This window comes from Sapajus apella, unplaced genomic scaffold (assembly GCF_009761245.1).
Source record: "Sapajus apella isolate SASKATOON/1434 unplaced genomic scaffold, GSC_monkey_1.0 scaffold107, whole genome shotgun sequence".
Taxonomy (NCBI): Eukaryota; Metazoa; Chordata; class Mammalia; order Primates; family Cebidae; genus Sapajus; species Sapajus apella.
This window is the reverse complement of record NW_022437047.1, coordinates 883,074-900,097: the sequence shown is the minus strand read 5'-3', so window position 1 is coordinate 900,097 and position 17,024 is coordinate 883,074. Positions and strand designations below refer to the sequence as shown.

Below are 17,024 nucleotides of genomic sequence, written 5' to 3'. Positions count from 1 at the left end.
ACATGGGTAGAGTTCTTCATAGAATTCTGAAGCAACTTCACTTGGTATTTCATTTTGGTGTTGGTAGGAACCTCCTAGGTCAATCTTGCTGTATTTTTTTCTCTCCGCTTGACAGATAAAGGAACTGGGAGTTAGTGATGAAGCTGGGGTTCAGACCCCTGTGTTTCATTTCTCAGCTTCATCCTTCTGCTACTCTGCATTTGTTCATAGCTATTCAAAAACCTTGTGATTCAGGCTTTGGGCTGCATCATGCATCCATAAACAGCTAACTTACTTCGCTTACTTTTCCTACAGACTAAAGCAAATCTTGTAACCCCGAGGAATGGGGAACCGCTGATTGCTGCTATTCAGGATTTTCTAACAGGTGGGTTGGTGAAGTTCACTTAAAGGAGACTTCTGACTGGAACACAGTGTTCCTCGTTCACAGTGATTCATATGATGACTTGAAAAGCTATTTAATAGCCTGTGTTTAATTTGGTCTTTTCTTTGCTAAGTTTGATCATGAACTTCCTCCTGGGTTTTTTTTCTTTTTAATTGGTTGGTTATTCATTAATTCAGCAAGTCTTTAGTGAGCTCCTCTCATGGACTGGGCATTTTCTAGACGTAGTGTCTGGCTTAGAATCTGTCCCCTTTGCCTGGGGATACACAGTGAACAAAACAAAGTCGCTTTCCTGTGGAGTTGGATGCTGGTTGGAGGAGAGAGCCAGTAGCAGCTGTTTGTTTTAATTTGAGCCGTTTGTCATGGATCAAGTGTATTTTAAAATGGAAACCTTGCCGTTTTCTCACAATTTCATTCCTTTTCTTTGTTTTGTGTTGGTTCCTAACACTTAGGTGCCTATCTCCTCACTCTCAAGGACACTTTCTTTGATCGAGCCAAGGCTTGCCAAATCATTGCTTCAATATTGGTTGGCAAGGATGAGAAAATTAAAGTTCGCCTTCCACCGCCTACAATATTAAAGGTGTGTGTGGGAGCTGTGTCTTGGTGCACAGGGGTGTGTTTGTGTCTGGGTGGGTGAACTGGTGAAGTGAGTGGAACCATGTTGGTACCAGGCTTGAGGGCAGTCCCTGGGCCATCTGGCTTTGTCTACTGAAGGGGGTTTGAGACCATGCTCAGCCCACTAACTCTCAGGCGTCCTCCCCTCCCTCAGCCCGTCACCCTATGGACTGGAAAGCAGATCTTCAGTGTCATCCTCAGGCCTAGTGATGACAATCCAGTGAGGGCCAACCTGCGAACCAAGGGCAAGCAGTACTGTGGCAAAGGGGAGGATCTCTGTGCCAATGATTCCTGTGAGTGGCCGGAACTCCAGTGGGGAGGAGGAGGGATGCGACAGGAAATCAAGTGGCCAGTGGTCAGCTTCACTTAAGTGGGCAAATTCAGTGTTTCTCTATGCCTTAGATGGGAAGTTTATTCTTCAGGAAAATGTAGCTGGTATTTCTTCTCGCAGGTGTAATTCCCCAGTTCTCTAAAAAGTAGAGATCATATAGACACGTGACCCAATGGTTAGCATGTTCTCTCTAAATGTGTTTTGTCTTAAGTGACTAGTTTTTGTCACTCAGTACAGTTTGTCTTTATTTTGTCATTTTTTTTTTTTTGCTATCAACAAGGATTTTATTATTTAAGGCATTTAATTTATTATTTTGCATCCAAAAACATGTTCATTATCTAACAGTATGACTAAAAAGTATGATTTAAAACTTTTTTTTTACTTGTTTTGGAAAGGATTTTTTTTTTTTTTTTAAATGAACAAGTTCTCCCTATGTTGCCTAGGCTGGTCTCGAACTCCCAAGCTCAAGTAATCCTCCCACCTCAGCCTTCCAAAGTGCTGGGATTACAGGTGTGAGCCACCACACCCAGCCCGGGAAAGGATTTACATGCAAGTCATCTGAATCTGTCTAAACCAGTTCAACCGAAAGTGCAATCCACAGAGCACTGTTTTTTTAGCCAGCATCTTTTGAGTTACTTTCTGATGTGAGCACCTTAGCTCACCCAGACCACTAACAAGCAGTTCTCCAGCAGCCTAGTTTGAGTAGCACTGACTCAGAACGGGCTTTGCTGGCGAAACCTCAGGACTAGAAATGGTTCTCCAGAACTCTGTACAGAAGAACTGAATTGCAGAGTTTCTCTGAAGGTCAGGATTTCTGCTGTCTTCTAATGAAGAGCAAATGTTTTGAAGGGCACTGATATTCCGTAGGTTTATTTCTTTGGAAATATGCTCTCTGATCTTTACAATACTTCAGCTTCTTATTTTAAACTGTTTTGTTTCTTCGTGGATATGAATTTCGTGTTGCTGTTGTATAGGCGGTACATGACGGTAGCTTTGTTAATTTTCAATATCTTACATGAGGCCGGGCGCGGTGGCTCACGCCTGTAATCCCAGCACTTTGGGAGGCCAAGGTGGGCGGATCACGAGGTCAAGAGATCGAGACCATCCTGGCCAACATGGTGAAACCCCATCTCTACTAAAAATACAAAAATTAGCTGGGCATGGTGGTGCACGCCTGTACTCCCAGCTACTCGGGAGGCTGAGGCAGGAGAATTGCCTGAACCCGGGAGGTGGAGGTTGCAGTGAGCCGAGATTGTGCCACTGCACTCCAGCCTGTCACCTGGTGACGCAGCAAGACTGTCTCAAAAAAATTTTTTTAAATCTTATATGAGTAACAAATTGTTTTCAGTTTATAGAGCACTTTATTGTACATATAGCCTATAACATAAAGATGACAAGTGCTTGATACTATTACCCACAGTTCACAGATGAGGAGAGTGAGGGCCAACTAGTGTATTTCAGACTACACACTAACTAGAGTTTTTATATTTTTCAAAAATTCCTAGGTTTTCCTTTAACCATCCCCAAACAACTTTAAAGAGAATTTCTATTTGTTCTGCTTTAACTGTCAGTATGGGAACATATTTTCTCAACAGTCTCAAACTCATTTTGGAATAAGGCAAAGCAATAAATGTTTGTCTAAATATGTAATCATTCTTTTAGACGTTACAATCCAAAACAGCGAGTTGATGAGTGGCAGCATGGACAAAGGAACCCTAGGGTCAGGATCCAAGAACAATATTTTCTACATTTTGCTGCGGGACTGGGGGCAGAATGAAGCTGCGGATGCCATGTCACGGCTCGCCAGGCTGGCTCCCGTCTACCTGTGTGAGTTTCTCAGCTTTCTCCTTGTAGTGCTGCAGTTGTTAGAGCTTTAAGAGTTGATGTTATTTTGTTCTTTTGCTGCCAGCTCATCCCCACCACACATATACACACAGAAAAAGATACTTGTTTCAGGCTAAATTATGTGTGCTGTTATTAATGAAATTAACTCAGTACTGACTAGTTTCACAGCAGGTTTGAATTTGCTTTTCAGTTCTCTTCTCAAAACCCGCAGTAGCTCCCTACCGTCTTCCAGACAGGGTTAGATTATAAAACATCCTTGATGGGCTGCTTCCAAGGTACCTGTGGAAGCACTGGAACACCTGGGGCTGTCCATGATTCAGTTCTCCGAGATTACTGAATATTTGCCTACTATGCTTTCACTGTTCTATTTTTTTGTTTATTTGCTCATGCTTTGAGTGTGCCATGTGTCAAGTGATGTTTGCATGCCCTAAAAAATCTTTATTCCACTCTTATACCTGCCTAGGCATACAATTTTGGAGTGAAAATTATTTTCCCTCAAATTTTGAGGTACTGCTCTGCTTTCTCCTAGCTTTCAGAGTTGTTAAAGGGTATTGTCATTCTTAATCCCCAACTTTTTTTTTTTTTCTGAGGCAGAGTTTTGCTCTTGTTACCTAGGCTGGAGTGCAATGGCGCGATCTCAGCTCATTGCTACTTCCACCTCAAGTGATTCTCCTGCCTCAGCCTCCCGAGTAGCTAGGATTACAGGTGCCCACCACCATGCCCAGCTAATTTTTTGTATTTTTAGTAAAGACGGGGTTTTACCATGTTGGCCAGACTGGTCTCAAACTCCCAACCTCAGGTGATCTGCCTGCCTTGGCCTCCCAAAGTGCTGGGATTACAGGCATAAGCCACCACTTGGCTTTTTTTTTTTTTTTTTTTTACAATAGGATCTTGCTCTGTCACCCAGGCTGGAGTACAATGGTATGATCTCAGCTCACTGCACCCTCCCAAGTAGCTGAGACTACAGACACATGCCACCATGCCCAACTAACTTTTGTAGAGATGAAGTCTCACCATGTTGCCCAGGGTGGCCTTGAATTCCTGGGCAAAAGCAATTCACCTGCCTCTGCCTCCCAAAGTGCTAGGATCACAGGCATGAGCCACCATGCCTGGCCACTGGATTATTTTTTCATTCTAGAAACTTTCAGAATCCTCTCTGTTCTCTGGAAGTTCACAACGATATACCTTTGATGTGGGTCTTTTTTCATTGATTATGCTAAGCACTCAGTAAATCTCTTTTAATCTGCAACTGTGTGTCCTTTCATTCTGGAAATTTTCTTATGTTGTTTCTTTGATAATTTTCTCTTTTATTTTCTCTGTCCTTTCTTTTTGGACCTTTTGTTAATTGCATATTAGAACTCCTGGATTGATTATCTAATTATTTATATTATTTTCCCTGTTGGCCATTTCTTTATTCTAGATTCACTTTATCTTTTTTTTTTTTTTTTGAGACGGAGTTTCGCTCTTGTTACCCAGGCTGGAGTGCAATGGCGCGATCTCGGCTCACCGCAACCTCCGCCTCCTGGGTTCAGGCAATTCTCCTGCCTCAGCCTCCCGAGTAGCTGGGACTACAGACACGCGCCACCATGCCCAGCTAATTTTTGTATTTTTAGTAGAGACGGGGTTTCACCATGTTGACCAGGATGGTCTCGATCTCTTGACCTCGTGATCCACCCGTCTCGGCCTCCCAAAGTGCTGGGATTACAAGCGTGAGCCACCGCGCCCGGCCTCACTTTATCTTTTAACACTTCTATTGAGGTTTGAAATTTTTTCACCATCATGTATTTAATTTCTGATTTCAGTATTCTTATTCACAGGTAGCGTTTGGTTTTGTTTTGTTTTTAAGGCTTTTTTGTTTTGATCCCTGAATGTATCTTCTTTGATCACTCTGAGAGAATATTATTTATAGTTTTGTCGTATTTGCTTCCTAAATTTTCTGTGTCCTCTTAGTTTCTTTTTTCTGTGCATTTGTGTCTTTTGCCTTTCATGTTAAAATCTTTCCTCAAATATCTGGTGGTCCTTTAGGAGTAAGGACTGAAACACTGGAAATGGAGCTGACTGGGTGATGGACCTCTCAGTTTTTTTATTGAGGAAAAAAAATATTTTATTGAGGAGATACCAAATATCCTTATTAGTAACACTTTTCTCTAGGGAAGCTTGATTTCCCAGAGATGTCTTTTGCAGTCTCCATCTCCTAAGGGTAGAGACCTGGCTGCTGGGATTTGGGGAGCTGCACAGAAAATCAGCCAAAGGGTTCTCAAGTGTGGAATATACACACTTTCCCTCAGTGCTCTTGCTTACAGTTATTTCATCTGCCTGGAATCCCCAGACCCAAAGCCGCTCTGATTCCATTTTGCTGGGAGTAAACTCCCATCTCCTATTGGAGTAACGGCCTGGAGCCTGTCCTTATACAGACTTTCCACTAGGTTTCCTTGTTGTTTCCAGCACATTCATCATCTCCAGCATTTGCAGAACCTGATGATCTCATTTCTGAGCCTTTCCAGGCCCATGAGTCCTCTCGTCTACAGATACTTTTAGGTCACCCCTTCCTATCCTGCTAAGTCAGAAGCCACTCAGTCACTTTATTTCTATATACAGTATATTGTGGATAGGATCAATGGTGGCACCTAGTTCCATCAAAGGTGGAGAATTCTTTTTTTTTTTTTTTCCACACAGGGTCTTGCTCTGTTGCCCATGCTGGTGTGCAGTGATGTGGTTGTGGTTCACTGCAACTTCCACCTCCCGGGCTCAAGCGACTCTCCCACCTCAGCCTCCCGTGCAGCTGGGACCACCGGCATGTGCCACCATACCGGCTGATTTCTTAAGGTTTTTGTAGAGACAAGGCTGATCACAAACATCTGGGCTCAAGCAATCCGCCTGCCTCAGCTGCCTGAGTCACTGCACCCAGCTCTCAGGCCACCCTTTAGTGTTTAATGTCACTCTGCTTTAGATGGTAGTTGGAAACAGTATTGTATTTCCCCACGAGGCTGTAAGGTCTCTGAGAGAACTTCAGTGAGTCTGAGTCATTTTGTGTAACTCCCTAATGACTGAGAGAGAAAGCTATTATTTAGTTGAATTGTGATGAATTCTGTGAAGATACAAACTTTTTTATACTTTAAACTATACATAGGTAGTTGATAGATAGTACAGACTATATCTAGCAGGCATAAACTATATTTAGCAGGTTTGCTGAGTCTCATTTATGGCCCTTTCTTCCTGCCCTGTCTACCAACTCTACAGCTAACCGTGGTTTCTCAATTGGGATCGGTGACGTCACACCTGGCCAAGGACTGCTAAAGGCCAAGTATGAGTTGCTGAATGCTGGCTACAAGAAATGCGATGAGTACATTGAAGCCCTGAACACGGGCAAGCTGCAGCAGCAGCCCGGCTGCACTGCTGAGGAGACCCTGGAGGTGAGCCTGGCCCTTTGGTTCAGAGCCGCCACTCTCCGCACATGGTGGCTGAGATGGTGCCCTCTGGGGTTGTGCTGAGCCACGAAGAGAGGTAGCAAAGGAGTGGGCAAGTCAAGGCAGTGATGTCTGTCTTGTCAGGGCCCTGGGCTTGCTGTGTGTGTTCTCATTTGTTTCCTGAGGGTAAGGCCTTTCATCAGACCCTCACGTCCCTCCCAGCTGTCACATTCCAGGTGGTGAAAACGGCCATCTATTCGTTCGGCCACACGGGGCTGCTCTTGTTCCGGTAGCACACTCAGACCACTTCTGTAACTGGTACTCGAAGGCTCCTGCCGTTTGTTTTCAGCATCCTTTAGGTAGAAACTGACACCACAGCTCTTTGGAGTTTGTTGTTGTTGTCGTTTTTGAAACAGAGCTTTGCTCTTGTTGACCAGGCTGGCGTATAATGGTGCAATCTCAGCTCACTGCAACCTCCGCCACCCGGGTTCAAGCAATTCTCCTGCCTCAGCCTCCCGAGTAGCTGGGATTACAGGCATGTGCCACCATGGCTGACTGATTCTGTATTTTTAGTAGAGACAGGGTTTCTCTATGTTGGTCAGGCTGGTCTTGAACTCCCGACCTTAGGTAATCTGCCTGCCTCAGCCTCTCAAAGTGCTGGGATTACAGGTGTGAGCCACCATGCCTGGCCTCATTTTTTGTATTTTTAGTAGAGAAAGGTTTCACCAATGTTGGCCAGAATGGTCTCCATCTCTTGACCTCATGATCCACCTGTCTCGGCCTCCCAATGTACTGGGTTTACAGGTATGAGCCACTGCACCTAGCTGGGTTTTTGTTTTTTTAAGACTGAGTCTTGCTCTGTCACCTGGCTGGAGCACAGTGGTGCAATCTTGGCTCACTACAACCTCTGATTCCCTGGTTCAAGCGATTTTCCTGCCTCAACCTCCAAAGTAGCTGGGATTACAGGCACACACCACCACACCCAGCTAATTTTTGTATTTTTAGTAGAGACGAGGTTTCACTATGTTGGCCAGGATGGTCTCGATCTCCTGACCTCGTGATCCACCTGTCTCCACCTCCTAAAGTGCTCTGATTACAGGAGTGAGCCACCACACCCAGCAGGTTGTTCATTTGTTTGTTTGTTTGTTTTAAGCCAGAGTCTTGCTCTGTTGCCCAGGTAGGAGTGCAGTGGCGCAATCTCGGCTCACTGCAACCTCTGCCTCCTGGGTTTAAGCAATTATCCCTGCCTCAGCATCCTGAGTAGCTCGGATTACAGGTACCCACCACCATGCCCAGCTAATTTTTTTTGTATTTTTAGTAGATACGGGGCTTTGCCATGTTGGCCAGGCTGGTCTCGAACTCCTGACCTCAGGTGAACCACCCACCTCAGCCTCCCAAAGTGCTGGAATTATAGGTGTGAGCCACTGCACCTGGCCTTACCACGGTTCTTTGAATGTATGATCTTTGAAAGAGACCTGGATGCAGAAGAAGGAAAATTCATGTCAAATAGTCACATTGTTAGCCTATGCCCCTCATTTGAAAGTAGCTTAGCTGAAATCTCAACCAGCATGGGCCAGAATCAGTATCACTGCCAGCCTGTAAGAACCAGAGACTCCCTCAAGCAGTGAGGTCAGCACTCTGAGTGCACCAGACTTTCACCTGGCCGTCTTCTGCCTCACCAATAACCTGTGGCTCTGAGCTTTAACTCACCTGAGTGTGGAAGAAAGACCCTTTAAGCAGTGGGAAGTTTTCTGATGAAATACATTTTCTAAAGCAGGGAAAAACCATAATTGTGTGAGGTATTTACCATTAGCCCATTCTTAATCTTACTCTCACCGAGTCATAAAGAAAGAGAGAGAAAAGGATATTTCTCACTGGTACCTCCTAGAAAATTACTTGAGGCCTCAGCAGCAGCAGTTTTTAATGGAACCAGACTCCTAACTGATTCAGCATCCTAGTTTGTAAGTTGAGGAGTAACTGTGTGGATGAGCTCATGAGCCAGAATATTCTTGTGAAGTCATCTCATCACATGCCTGGCTTGTGGGCATTCAGATGTCTGCTTGGCAAGAATAAGTAGATAGACAAATTTACAAACAGTACAAGCAATTCTCTCTTACATACCACATATTATACATATATATAGGGGTATGTGTGTGTGTCCACACAACTATGTATATACAATGTTTTGTTGTATAGGGTAATATACACAAAGCCATACATTCTACCTGATGGGCCATTTAAAGGATTTTTCAAGTTTTTTTTACTGTCAATTTTAGGCCAGGCTTGGTGGCTTATGCCTGTAATCAAGGCAGGAGGATTCCTTGAGGCCAGGAGTTCAAGACCAACCTGGGCAGCATAGCAAGACCCATCTCTACAAAAAAAATTTTTTTAGTTAGCCAGGCATGATGGGGACATGTACCTGTAGTCCTAGCTCCTCAGGAGGATACGGCAGGAGAATCGCTTGAGCCCGGGATTTTTGAGGCTGCAGTGAGCTATGATCATGCCACTGGACGCCAGCCTCAGCAACAGAGTGAGACCCTGTCTCTAACAAAAAAAGAAAAAGAAAAACTTTTTGCCTTAGTGATTTTAAAACCTTGTAGAAGATGCACGTGTTTGTATAGCCGAGGCATTTTGCTCCTCTAAGGTTCTGAAACATTTATTGATTGAAAATACTGAGGCAAGATAATTTTCAGATTTCTTTAAATGTCAGATTGAGCATATGTAATCCACAGAGGCAATGAGGACAACCCACCAAGGATCTCCTTTTCTCCCCCTAGGCACTGATCCTGAAGGAGCTGTCTGTGATCCGAGACCATGCTGGCAGTGCCTGCCTCCGGGAGCTAGACAAGAGCAACAGCCCCCTCACCATGGCTCTGTGCGGCTCCAAAGGTGTGCATAACCCCTCTCTTACCTGAGGGCAGTGTGTTCTCTATATAGGCTGGTTTGGTTCCAGAAAACGTAATAGTCACAACTTCAAACAGGCATTTCATTTACTTAAGGGGATCTTTTTAAATCGGAGAGAGAGCTAATTATTTGCATTTGGGTAAGTTTAACTGTTTTGGAGGAATTTGTTGGTAATGTGTGGATTCTGAGTTTGAGGGTACTTTGAGCAAATGTCTTTAAAAGAAGAGGCCACCTGCTGTGGCTCATGCCTGTAATCTCAGCCTTTGGGAGGCCAAGGCCGATGGATTGCTTGAGCCCAGGAGTTCGAGATCAGCCTGGGCAATATGCCATAACCCCAACTCTACCAAAAATTAAAAAAAAAAAAAATTAGCTGGGCATGGTACCATATGCCTGTTCTCCCAGCTACTCAGTAGGCTGAGGTGGGAGGATCACTTGAGCCCAGCATGCTGAAAAAGAAAGAAAACTAGGAATTTTGTAATGTACTTAATGATGTGGCAGAATTCTTTACTTTTGTAGATACGGGGCCCTCAGAGCATTCGGTTGTGATAATGCATTCAAATTCAAAACCTCCATGCTTCTATTTCTGTACCCCCTTTTTTTTTTTACAGGATAAAGTCCAGCCTCTTTAACTTTGCTGGCTTTTACCCCATTGTCTCCTGCTTCCTGCCCTCAGGACATACCCCACACTTTCCCATTCCTCTGTCTTTGCTTCCCACTTTCCCACCCACTTTGGAATTCCTCCCCGTCTCCCTTTATGTCCTGATCATAATGTCCTCCAGGAATCCAACCTGGACTTGCTGAGGCCTCCTTGAAGACTTGCCTGTCACTTCCCCAGCCTTTCCTCCGACCCACACATGCCCCTGGCTCCTCTTGCCCTCATTCTGCCTTTCTCATGTTCCTGATAGTTCCGTGTTGTCTCGATTGTATTTCTGCCTTCTACTGTTCTGGGACCATGACCTTGTTGAGGATAAGGGCCTATGCTCTTCTTATTCCTGTTTTACCCTTCTGATCTTCTTGAACTTCAATTAGTGTTATTTTTGTAAATGAATGTTACATTTCTGGCCCGTGTTCCCAGGTTCCTTCATTAACATATCACAGATGATTGCCTGTGTGGGACAGCAGGCCATCAGTGGCTCTCGAGTGCCAGACGGCTTTGAAAACAGGTCCTTGCCTCACTTTGAAAAACACTCAAAGGTAAGCAGTAGCAGATCAGGTAGAACTGTGAAGGCCTCTTCATCTACACTGTCCTCCAAGAAACACAGACCTATCCAGATCAAAGACTGTTGGTCAGTTTCATGTGGAGTTTTACATATGTATTTTTTTGCCATTCTGTTAAGATGTACTTCAGGCCGGGCATAGTGTCTCATGCCTGAAATCCTAGCATTTTGGGAGGCCAAGGCAAGAGGATTGCTTGAGGCCAGGAGTTTGAGACCAGCCTGGCCAACACAGTGAGACCCCATCTCTACAAATAAATAAATTTTACACTTAATCTTAGCCAAAAGGCCAAGAAGCAATAAAACAAACTTCAAATACATGTAAACTTCCTATGTAATTATTACAATAATACTTCATATGTAATTCACCCATGTAAGGCATATAGTTCAGTGACTGTTAATATATTCACAGAGTTGTGCAGCCATCACTACAATCTACTTTTATAGAACACTTTCAGTGCCCAGAATGAAACCCTGTAGACATTAACAGTGTGTGGTTATGTTTTGGAGGCGGGCAGGTCTGGCCCACAGGAAGGATGTCTTGAAGGTGTCATTTCCCGGGGAATGGGCAGGCAGCGGCCATCCACAGGGTGTCCTCTGAGGTCCTTGACTGCTTGCCTGCTTTAAGGAGAGGAGCCGGATCTTAGGATTCCCTCTCCTGGGCCACTTGCCTGCCACTGGCACCAGCACCAGCTCCGGCTGGGGCCTCATTCTCCTTGTTGCTGGTACAGTTGCTTTGTCCAAATTATTTCTCCACATAGATTATTTCAAGGGCATTGAAAGCCTACCATTTCATGAGAATACTGGCCAGGTATTTATAGTCTCAAGGTGGTGTACTGATTTGAGTGGATTTCAGAATCGTGGGCCTTGAACTTTTTTTTTACTTTTCTTTTTTTTTTCTGCCTCTCTTTAGCTCCCAGCTGCCAAAGGCTTTGTGGCTAATAGCTTTTATTCCGGTTTGACACCAACTGAGTTTTTCTTCCACACAATGGCCGGCCGGGAAGGTCTAGTCGACACGGCTGTAAAGACAGCTGAAACGGGATACATGCAGGTAACCTGAAGAAATGTAGGCCATTAGCAACAGAGCAGGACAGGGCTCTGTGGGTCTTGACTGTTGAATATTTGCACATTTTGCACATGAGCTATAATTTATCTAGTCTTGCGTTAAATTTAAAAGGAAAAAATTAGAAAGGTAGATGCCCTGGAAATGAACAACCAAAAAAATGGAATGTTTTCCAAATCATCCTATGTCCCTTGAATGATCAAGACCAAGGCAGAGCCAAGCATAGCAAAGCGCTATTAGAGGAGGACATGGCTGGAAGTACGTTGTGGGACATGTCATTCAACTTCACCAAGCCTCGCTTTGCTAGCACGTGACAGCGAGGGTGATAATACATACCTCCTGGTTATTGCGAGGCTTCTGCCTCTCTCTTTGCAGCTATTTATATGTAACTGATTATTAATGTCATTCTAATTAACCCTAAAGACCTATTCCAATGCCTGTGGGAGGGCTTGGATGCTTAGGAGGAAAGCATTTCCCCAGAGAGTATATAGCTCTAAGATGATAGACTCTGGGGCACAGGGCTAAGGGCTTCTCTGTGTTTGTGCTTCTCAAACTTTGCCACAAAAGTACCCCTAATGGCAGAGGAGTGAAAAATACATCTTCCTGTGGTCTTATGGAAGACTGAAAAGATGTCTTTTCAGTCTCTCTACTCACTAATTTAACTGTTTTTGTTTTTTTTTTTAAGTAATGTTTGAAACTACTTAAAACACCAGATAAAGTCAACATTACAAGTTGCTGGGCCATGACGTGCTGTGGCTTTGTGTCTTGTCTCTCCCTACTGTGGGAGCATGGCCCTTTGCAAGCTGGAAAACGAGGGTAGATAAATCAGAGAGAGATGAGAATGCGTGGGCCAGAGCAAACACGGTGATTAGTGTGACAGTGGACACCTATTTCCAAGTCAGTAGATGCCTATTTCCATAATCTCTCCTATACCTTGTGTATCATTGTCATACTTTTAATCATCTTTTTTGTGTGTCATCCATGGAATACAATTAATCATCTTTCGATGGGAAATTGCCCTTCAGTTTTAGAGCATGCTGCCTTTGTCAGAAACCCAGCAGGCTGTGAAATACTTTTACCACTCTTGCCATATTGTGTGTTTTGACTTAACTTTTTTGTCTTTACTTTTTTGAAGTAGAGAGTATGACTTTCCCAGAGCAGTGTGTTAACATAAACCAAATTAGTTCTGGCATAAGGGATTTTTGTTCTGAAGTTGCCTAGAGGAAGATTTCTTTCTCTTTAATTCACTGCACCACCGTAGCACTGCTGGCTGGGGTGTTCAGCTGGTGGACGGTTCTCCCTAAGTAGATTTGAGAAGTAGTTGCTGCCTGCTGGTTCAGACACAATACTGTCCCTGTTCTCTCTTCTTCCCCCACTGTCCCAGAAGAGGGCCTGCACCTGATCCTCTGTAATTCATATTGAAGTCTGCAGGGGTCCTGGCTTAAGTTCTGTTTAGAAATGCAAAGCTATTGCATTAATTTATACCTTAGGGAGAAAGAGAAGGAAGGTAAAACAGCCTAGGAAAACAGTGTTTGCAGAGTCCTTTGTGGGTGATGGGGTTTAAATTGCATCTGTTCTAAAATACACTAAAGTGCAGGAGGTTGGAGCATATTTTAAATCCCACTGCACAAGCTATTAAGGCATTCTTGCTCTTGTTCTTGGGGTGAGAGGACTCTTTTTAAGGGATTTCTAATAAAGTATTTTTATGTGATTAAAGTGCTTGTAACCTTGAGACTCTTGAGTTGCAAATCTTATCCTCTGCACATGTGACTAGTCTTCTCAAAACAACTGAGCTTTTTCCTCTTCCTTTAGCGAAGGCTTGTCAAATCTCTTGAAGATCTTTGCTCCCAGTATGACCTGACAGTCCGAAGCTCTACTGGCGATATTATCCAGTTCATTTATGGAGGAGATGGCTTAGATCCTGCAGCGATGGAGGGAAAAGATGAACCTTTGGAGTTTAAAAGGGTTCTGGACAACATCAAAGTAAGACTTAGCATTATATCTGGGGATAGAGTGTTTTTAAGGATGTTTCTTTAGGATGGAAGTACAGTTTGAACTGTCACTTGCAGTTAATAAATTCTTCAGTTATATCTGCCCAAGCACTGGATTAGTATCTTTTTCATTGTGTCACTCTGTATAATTTTCCAATATTAAAAGGGAAGGGCCATGCACAATGGCTCATGCCTGTAATCCCAGCACTTTGGGAGGCCAAGGCAGGAGGATCATTTGAGGCCAGGAGTTTAAAACCAGTCTGGGCAATAAAGTGAGACCCCATGTCTATTAAAAAAAGAAGAAATATATATATTTCTTCTTTTTTTAAATTTCCAATATCAAAAGGAAAAGCTCAGACACAGTGGCTTACACCTATAATCCTAGTAATTTGGAGGCCAAGGCAGGAGGATCACTTGAGGCCAGAAGTTTGAGATCAGCCTGGGCAACAGAGTAAAATCTCTCTCTCTAAAAAATACTTTTTAAAACATTAGCCAAATATAATGATAAGCACCTGAAGTCCCAGCTACTCAAAAGGCTGAGTGAATCCTTAAGCCCAGGTGGGGCAGGTGAATCCTTAAGCCCAGGAGTTTGAGGTTAGAGTAAGCTGATCTCACTGCTGCATTCCAGCCTGTGTGACAGAGCAAGACCCTGTCAAAAAAAAAAAAAAAAAAAAAGATGAAAAAAATTTTGTTTTCAGATGAAAGTCTCGTGTTAGTAGTAATCAAATGCCAGCAGAAGAGGGCTTTGTTTGGTCTCTTTCTGTGTCAAGTGGAGTGTATTGGAGACCAGTTTTGTAAGTCATGGGTGTTGAAAAGCGGGCACACTTCACATACTTTGAGAATATAACTTGGAACAACCTTTTTGGAGAGTAGTTGGACTATATCATTCTGAACTTTAAGTCCCTTTCGACCCAATAGTTTCCCTTACAGAAATTCCTTTTGCCCTTTAGAAATGGTCTAATTATGCCAAGAAAGTTTTTTCCAGGCTGTTTACAGTAGAGGCAAACCATCAGCAGAGGATAGGTCAAATACATAATGGTATGTCTATACAAAGTAATAATAATGTAGCGATTAAAATGTTGAGTCAACTGGACAAATCAGAGGAGGAGAAAAGAGGAAATCGGCCAGGTGCAGTGGCTCACATCTGTAATCCTAGTTCTTTGGGAGGCCGAGGTGAGCAGATCACTTGAGGTCAGGAGTTTGATACCAGCCTGGCAACATGGTGAAACTCTGTCTCTCCTAAAAATACAAAAAAATTAGTCAGGCATAGTGGCATGTACCTGTAATTCCAGCTACTCTGGAGGCTGAGGCAGGAGAATCACTACTTGAACCTGGGAGGCAGAGGTTGCAGTGAGCCAAGATGGAACCACTGCACTCCAGCCTGGACGACAGAGCAGGACTCCATCTAAAAAAAAAAATCCGAGCGCAGTGGCTCACGCCTGTAATCCCAACACTTTGGGAGGCCCAGGAGGGGAGATCACGAGGTCAAGAGATCGAGACCATCCTGGCCAACATGGTAAAACCCTGTCTCTACTAAAAATATAAAAATTAGCTGGGTGTGGTGGTGTGCACCTGTAATCCTAGCTACTCGGGAGGCTGAGGCAGGAGAACTGCTTGAACCCGGGAGGTGAAGGTTGCAGTGAGCTGAGATTGCGCCACTGCACTCCAGCCTGGAGCCTGGTGACAGCGAGATTCTGTCTCAAAAAAAAAAAAAAGGAAATTCATGAGCTTGAGAAGTGGGAGAGTATTTTTACTCTTGAAATGTTTGAGTTTTTTAAGTGACAGTTTATATTTTTAATGTAAATCTGGGTGGGGCGAAGGCTGGGAAGTGATGGGACAACACCTGCTGAATAGCCCAGAAATTTTTGTGTAGGATGGAGTATCTGTTTCTTTACTTGTCACCTTCATATGAAAGTTGAGTCCATAATTTGTTTTGAAAGAAAAATCGCAGGTTGCTAAAAGCATACTGGGTAAGGTCATTTTATCCCTAGTAAGTTCTCTCATCTACTACCGCCCCCTTTTCTGTGGTCCCCACACATAACGTAATTTTCTTTTAATAATCGAGGCAGTCTTCCCATGTCCAAGCGAGCCTGCTCTCAGCAAAAACGAGCTGATCCTGACCACAGAGTCCATCATGAAGAAGAGCGAGTTTCTCTGCTGCCAGGACAGCTTCCTGCAGGTGAGCTCCGCCAGGTGCTGGCCGCTGCACCTAGCCTGGCCGGCGTCAAGAACTTTGTTTGCCAAGGGCTGGCAAGGGGATTTTATAAGCTGGGTTTTTGTTTTTTAAAGTAGGGTTGTTCCTTTGTTAAAAAGTTCAAAAATGGGCCAGGCGCGGTGGCTCACACCTGTAATCCCAGCACTTTGGAAGGCTAAGGCAGGTGGATCACCTGAGGTCAGGAGTTTGAGACCTCAGGTCGGGGCCAACATGGAGAAACCCCATCTCTACTGAACAAAAATTAGCCGAGCGTGATGATGGGCGCCTGTAATCCCAGCTGCTCAAGAGGCTAAGGCAGGAGAATCGCTTAAACCTGGGAAGCAGAGGTTGCAGTGTGCTGAGATGGCTCCACTGCACTCCAGCCTGGGCAACAGAGTGAGACTCCATCTGGGAAAAAAAAAAGGTCAAAAATGGCCAAGGCAGGCTGGGTGCAGTGGTTCACGCCTGTAATCCCAGCACTTTGGGAGGCTGAGGCAGGCATATCACAAGGTCAGGAGTTCGAGTCCAGCCTCACCAACATGGTGAAACCCCTTATCTACTAAAAATACAAAAATTAGCCAGCTGTGGTGGCAGGCGCCTGTAGTCCTAGCTACTGTAGAGGCTGAGGCAGGAGAATCTCTAGAACCCGGGAGGCAGAGGTTGCAGTGTGCCAAGATTGTGCCATTGCACTCTGGCCTGGGCGACAGAGCAAGACTTGCTCTTGAAAAAAAAGAAAAAAAAAATGGCCAAGGCAAAATCTCACCAGCCAACATGCAGAATTTATCTCATGTCTTTCTTAGTTTATGTCTTTGACTCAAGCCATTTCTGTACTAGAAAAAAAATGGGCCAGACGCGGTGGCTCAAGCCTGTAATCCCAGCACTTTGGGAGGCCGAGATGGGTGGATCACGAGGTCAAGAGATCAAGACCATCCTGGTCAACACGGTGAAACCCCGTCTCTACTAAAAATACAAAAAATTAGCTGGGCATGGTGGCGCATGCCTATAATCCCAGCTACTCAGGAGGCTGAGGCAGGAGAATTGCCTGAACCCAGGAGGCGGAGGTTGCGGTGAGCCGAGATGG

The 17,024-nt window shown here is 44.3% G+C and overlaps 1 protein-coding gene across 1 annotated transcript in view; it reads left to right on the top strand.

Moving 5' to 3' along the window:
- The window catches only part of POLR3A (RNA polymerase III subunit A), a 54,360-nt gene that overhangs the window by 20,275 nt on the left and 17,061 nt on the right, over positions 1 to 17,024 (top strand). The window contains exons 12-21 of the mRNA XM_032259188.1: positions 295 to 364; positions 832 to 959; positions 1,149 to 1,287; positions 2,988 to 3,152; positions 6,411 to 6,583; positions 9,355 to 9,466; positions 10,557 to 10,675; positions 11,609 to 11,746; positions 13,571 to 13,741; positions 15,815 to 15,928. Of these exons, the coding sequence (XP_032115079.1) occupies positions 295 to 364; positions 832 to 959; positions 1,149 to 1,287; positions 2,988 to 3,152; positions 6,411 to 6,583; positions 9,355 to 9,466; positions 10,557 to 10,675; positions 11,609 to 11,746; positions 13,571 to 13,741; positions 15,815 to 15,928 (1,329 nt within the window). The remainder of the gene's footprint in view (positions 1 to 294; positions 365 to 831; positions 960 to 1,148; positions 1,288 to 2,987; positions 3,153 to 6,410; positions 6,584 to 9,354; positions 9,467 to 10,556; positions 10,676 to 11,608; positions 11,747 to 13,570; positions 13,742 to 15,814; positions 15,929 to 17,024) is intronic.